Source organism: Populus euphratica, unplaced genomic scaffold (assembly GCF_000495115.2).
Source record: "Populus euphratica unplaced genomic scaffold, PopEup_1.0 scaffold375.1, whole genome shotgun sequence".
NCBI lineage: Eukaryota > Viridiplantae > Streptophyta > Magnoliopsida > Malpighiales > Salicaceae > Populus > Populus euphratica.
The window spans coordinates 82,198-88,666 of record NW_011500266.1 but is presented as its reverse complement, the minus strand read 5'-3'; the positions used below and the strand labels follow the sequence as shown (position 1 = coordinate 88,666).

Below are 6,469 nucleotides of genomic sequence, written 5' to 3'. Positions count from 1 at the left end.
ATCAATCCTTTCATTTATATGATAGGCCTGCATTTAAAATGAACATTTACCATAAATTAAAGGTATCTTATATTATTAGATAAAACACGCTTTAGTTAATGAGTTATTGATACTTCAAATGCAAAATGATGACATAAAACCTTAATAAAAATGCACTTTTAAGTACTAATCACTGAACCATAGACAAGGCTTGTACACCTAGACCTGGATGCATAACCTCCGAGTCAAACATAATCTACTTAACACCAACTTTAGAGAAAAAATTATACGTATTAAATGAAAGAATGTTCATTGTCAAATGTCCCTTAAATATTGATCTCATTATTGTCATCAATAATACACAATCTATAAAACTTAAAACAAAAAACAACCTTTGTAACATTTTGTTGTCAATTTAGGCATGTCCTTAACTAGTTCAAAGTTGTAGTTGACAAGTAGACTATCCTACTCTTGCATGGACACACACATATGGGTTCAGGATTGTATAAACAATGTTGAACTTTAAGATAAATGATCTTCTTTTTCATAAAAAAAAACTCCATCTTTTTTCATTTTAAATTTTGCTTTGCAAATACATACAACATAACCTTCTAATGCTCTTTTCCTCCATTATTAATGCTACCTTAAGTATCAACAGGTCTTTTAAATCCATAAAAGAAGACATTGATATATTTTAGTGAGATCTTTCTCTCTATCCCTTTCTTTCTTTTAGTATAACTATTAGAGGTGTTTAAAAAACCCGATTAACCAATAAAAACAAAAAAAAATTAATTGATAAAACCAAACCAAGAAAAAAATGATTTAAAAACAAAAAAACCATTCAATTCGGGTTGATTTTGATTTTAAAAAGCCAAAATTGAGTGAGCTGGTTCAACCAAAACAAACACCCAATCCTAAATTACTATGGAAGTCGTCTCCTTTCTCTTGGTCATTACCCCGCAACCCCTCTCTCTTTCTCCCTCGTATGTGTACTTTCTACTAGATATAATTTAATTGCAGTTCAAGAGACTTTTCTATCATAAAACCTTAAGAAACTTGAACCAAGAAATTTAAAAAACAAGCAAGCAAGAAAAAAAAAAGATGTCCAAGAAATTTAAAAAACAAGCAAGCAAGAAAAAAAAATATATTTAAAGTAGGAGGTCGAGGGATACCTCTCACCTTCTTTAAGATGGCTAGTGCTACTCAACAACTCACATGTTCTTATCTCTTGTTTTCTATATAATTGTTTGCACATTTAATTTTTCAAGTTTTTAAAGATGGGAAGATAATATTTTTATGACTCATATGAGATATTTGTTTGGGTTTCTCTTAATTCTGTCATTTGAATTTGAATTTGGTAAATTCACGTGTTAAAAATTTTGGGTAGTAGATGTAGGCATGTAGCTACCTATTTGATCCTTAACCTAGAAGTGGTGGGTGAAGATGGTTCCCATGCACTCCATCTTGCCATGAGTTTTTCCTTTGCTGGACTTCGTTCCTTGTCAAAAGGAAGGGTCATAAAGATTGTTGAAGATATTGATAACAATGTTGTTATTACTAATAGAGTTATATTGGATCCACTTAATTAATATTTTTTGCCGCATGCGTTGGTTCTTTTATTAGTGTTGTTGAAACTTGAAACTTGGTTAATTATTTTTCCTTCTGATTATATTGGCGGGCAGAGATACGATATTATTGTGCGGTTCTAAGCTCCCGTGGACCAAAGTGGAGACTAGACTATACTTTTTCCCCATGGTGAAGGAACAATCCTTGAATGCTTTGTTTTAAAATTCCTGATTGAAGATTCAATTCTGTGGTTGTTGACTGGTAATAGGAAGGATGACTGTAGGAAGTAAATCTAGATGCCCGTAATCTGAGCATCATATCAGAGTTCAAACCAGACCAGCAAACTCAAACCCTCCGAAATGTCGGCAATAACCCCCATTGTCCTCTTAATTCACTTCCTCACTCTCTTCCTTTTCCTTCATGCAAACTCCCAATTTCATGATCAAGCCGTTCTACTAAGACTGAAACACCACTGGCAAAATCCGTTGTCTCTTGAGCAATGGACCCCATCAAACTCCTCTCATTGCACTTGGCCTGGAGTAGTCTGCAACGATAACTACGTCACTCAACTCATCCTTGATAACAAGAACATCTCTGGAACTATCCCACCCCTTCTTTCAGACCTTAAGAACCTCACATTTCTCAACTTTTCTAATAACAATATTATTGGAAAGTTCCCGGTGGCTGTACATAACCTGTCCAAGTTGGAGATCTTAGACCTCTCTCAGAACTATATTGTTGGCACAATTCCTGATGATATTGACAGGTTGTCTCGGCTCTCGTACCTCAACCTCTGTGCTAATAACTTCACTGGCAACATTCCAGCTGCCATTGGGCGGATACCAGAGCTAAGAACTCTTTATCTTCATGATAATCTGTTTGATGGTACTTTCCCTCCAGAAATCGGAAACTTGTCCAAACTTGAGGAGTTATTTATGGCTCACAATGGCTTTTCTTCATCAAGGTTGCATTCCAGTTTCACCCAGCTAAAGAAACTGAAGATGTTGTGGATTTCCGGAGCGAATTTGATTGGCGAGATTCCACAAATGATTGGAGAAATGGTGGCATTGGAGCACTTGGATTTATCCTCTAATAAACTAACTGGGAATATTCCTGGCAGTTTGTTCATGTTGATGAATTTGAGAGTGCTATGGCTTTACAGGAACAAATTATCTGGGGAAATTCCTCAGGTTGTTGAAGCTTTGAATTTGACTTTCGTCGATCTTTCTGAGAACAATCTGACTGGCACAATACCTGTTGATTTTGGGAAGCTCGACAAATTATCAGGTTTGAATTTGTTCTCCAATCATTTATCTGGTGAGATCCCAGAAGGCATTGGTCGTCTTCCGGCATTGAAAGATTTTAAGTTGTTTACCAACAATTTATCAGGATCAATCCCTCCAGATCTTGGGCGATACTCAGCCCTTGAACGCTTCGAGGTTTGTTCCAATAGGCTTACAGGGAACCTGCCTGAATATTTATGCCATGGAGGTAGCTTAATGGGAGTGGTAGCTTTTGATAATAAGCTCGGTGGAGAGTTGCCAAAATCACTTGAGAATTGCAGTAGTTTGCTAGCAGTAAGAATTTCAAATAACGCATTTTTTGGCAATATTCCTGTTGGTTTATGGACAGCTTTAAATTTGCAACAACTGATGATAAGTGATAATTTGTTCACTGGAGAGCTTCCTGATGAAGTGTCAACTAGTCTTTCATGGCTCGAGATAAGTAACAACAAGTTCTCTGGGAGTATTTCCATTGAAGGGAATTCTTGGAGGAATCTCGTAGTCTTCAATGCGAGCAATAACCAATTTACTGGCACTATCCCTCTTGAATTAACCGCTCTTCCTAATCTGACGGTTCTTTTACTTGATAAGAACCAGCTCACAGGAACCCTTCCACCCAACATCATGTCATGGAAGTCACTAAATATTCTTAACCTAAGTCAAAATCAACTTTCTGGACAGATACCTGAAAAGTTTGGTTTCCTACCTGACCTTGTCAAACTGGACTTATCAGATAATCAATTTTCTGGTGACATTCCACCACAACTTGGTTCTCTGAGGCTTGTTTTTCTCAATCTCTCTTCCAATAATCTCATGGGGCAAATCCCCACTGAGTATGAAAATGTTGCTTATGCCACTAGTTTCTTGAACAATCCTGGTCTTTGTACAAGAAGGTCATCCCTATACCTTAAGGTTTGCAATTCCAGACCTCAAAAATCAAGCAAAACTTCAACCCAATTCCTAGCCCTGATATCAAGTACTTTGTTTGCAGCCTTTCTGTTAGCGTTGTTATTTGCATTCATCATGATCAGAGTTCACTGGAAGAGAAACCATAGATTGTATTCAGAATGGAAATTCATCAACTTCCATAAGTTGAATTTTACTGAATCAAACATAGTTTCAGGATTGAAAGAAAGCAACCTGATAGGAAGCGGAGGATCAGGAAAAGTATATCGTGTTGTTGCAAATGGATTTGGTGATGTAGCTGTGAAAAGAATCTCGAATAACAGAAATTCAGACCAGAAACTTGAGAAGGAGTTCCTTGCAGAAATTGAGATACTGGGTACCATAAGGCATCTGAATATAGTGAAGTTGCTTTGTTGTATTTCCAATGATGACTCGAAACTTCTTGTTTACGAGTATATGGAGAAGCGTAGTCTTGATCAATGGCTGCATTCAGAGAGAAAGGCAAAAAGTGCATCAGCTTCAGGGAATCATGTTCCTTTGGACTGGTCCAAGAGGCTGCAGATTGCAGTGGGAGCTGCCCAGGGTCTGTGCTACATGCATCATGACTGCTCTCCTCCCATAGTACACCGAGATGTCAAGTCAAGCAATATACTGTTGGATTCTGAGTTCAACGCAAAAATCGCTGATTTTGGTTTAGCAAGGATGCTTGTTAGGCAGGGAGAACTTGCTACTGTGTCTGCTGTGGCTGGTTCTTTGGGTTACATGGCTCCAGGTAATAAGAAAAAACGTTTCATATTGTCACCATTTTTGTGCTTTTGTTTCCTTTCCCTCCTTTTCCACTACCAAAGAGTTTCATCTAAGTTCGTTATATTTTATAACTTGAACTGCAGAGTATGCTCGAACAGGTAGAGTGAATGAGAAGATTGATGTTTATAGCTTTGGAGTTGTCCTTCTTGAACTAACGACAGGGAAAGCAGCTAATTATGGTGACGAGGATACGTGCCTTGCCGAATGGGCATGGCGTCACATGCAAGATGGAAAACCTATAGTCGATGTGTTAGATGAGGAGATAAAGGAGCCTTGTTACGTGGATGAGATGAGAGATGTTTTCAAACTAGGGGTGTTCTGTACGAGCGTGTTGTCTTCTGGAAGGCCTAACATGAAGGACGTTGTCCAAATCTTACTTGGTAGGAACCGTCGATGGGTCTGTGGAAGGAAGAATATGAGACATGCATGAGTACGAGAGGTTGTCGGAGAGTGATGGCATCCAATACTAAAGACTAAACAGAATAATAATATCCACCTCTGGAGTTCAGATTGTAAAATATCAGTCGCTATGCATAATAATATAATGAACTAGTCTACAATGGTGGAACCCTCTAAATCTCTGGAGGAGGGAATCCGCACCTGTAACGTTGTCGCTTTGCATGTATGATCTTCTTTTGAGTATGCTATAGTTTACTTCAGCACTAGTTACTTACTGAAGATTTTTATTTGATTTGATAATGATTAGCATAGCGTTAGTGTCCCCGCGGTGTTAGTTGCTCAAAGATATACATAAAAAAATAGGTTTCTCCCACAAAACATAGCTGGGAATGGTCACTTTTTAACTAATGGTTAAAAATTAAAAAAAAAAAACAATGCAATTGGCTCCTCAGGTTCCATCACCCTAGAGGCCCCCATGGTTTTGATTCTTATAAAAACACCTTTACACTTTTAATTTGGGTAATTTAGGTCTTATAATTTGATTCGTTAGACAATACAAGTCACTTCCTCTTTGGTTGAATTGAATTTTTACTAGGGAGGCTGCCAATGTATTTTTGCAGGCTACTTTTAAAACTGTATGTTAATTTGAAAAAAAAAAACACTATATACACATGTAATCAAGAACTAACAACATTAAAAGGTATATGATTTGATTTTCAAGGGACAAATAAGTAATACATAAAAAATTTACTTAAACTATTTTAAATTTTATATAAAAATTAAATTGTAAAATGTAAAAGTACATCAATTTAATATAAATATTGTTTGAGTAACTCAAAACAAAAAGCAGTATGATAAAAAAAAAAAAATGAAAGTCCAAATTTTCCTAGTAACTATTAGCAAGTAAAGAGTAAAAAATACTGGTTAACTCCTTGTTACTACAAGGACTTTGATAGTTTAATTAAATGTCTGAAAAAATATTTTATATATCCACCTATGTATTTGGATTTAATGTATAAAATGAGTATGATACATATCTCAAACACTCACTGTAAAAGGTAATTTTTTTCCCTAACAGAAAGCAACCCAAGAGCATCTAAGGTCTTTAAATTTTTTTGGATATACATTGACCAAATAGTTTCCTCCATCATATTCTTCATATATATAGCAAAAAATCTCTTAGATGTAAATGGAAAAACTTATGCATGTATCTAATCAAACAACTCAATAACAATTGTGTAAAGTAATGAAAAAAATTCATCAACAATAAAAAAAAATTAAAATAAGAAAACCAAGTAAAAAATAAAGATTAAGATATCTAACATTGCAATACGAGTAATTTACCTAGTTAAGTTGAATTGTCAAAATAAATTTGTAATAGAAAAACATATAAAATTTATAACAAAAATCGACACACATTTAAAATTTATTGAACAATAATTATATGTACAAAAAATAATGTAAGGCTGCACATTTCATATAAAATTTATTGAACAATAATTTAAAAAAAAATGCAGAGATGCACATAC

The 6,469-nt window shown here is 35.4% G+C and overlaps 2 protein-coding genes across 2 annotated transcripts in view; both read left to right on the top strand.

The window, feature by feature from the left end:
- LOC105112904 (6-phosphogluconate dehydrogenase family protein) overlaps positions 1-6,469 on the top strand; it is a 63,688-nt gene that overhangs the window by 13,850 nt on the left and 43,369 nt on the right. The window lies entirely within an intron of this gene.
- LOC105112905 (receptor-like protein kinase HSL1) lies at positions 1,696-5,240 on the top strand. The gene is made up of 2 exons (XM_011008802.1): positions 1,696-4,506; positions 4,625-5,240. Exons 1-2 carry the CDS (start codon positions 1,905-1,907, stop codon positions 4,969-4,971), a joined length of 2,949 nt encoding a protein of 982 aa, XP_011007104.1. The 5' UTR covers positions 1,696-1,904; the 3' UTR covers positions 4,972-5,240.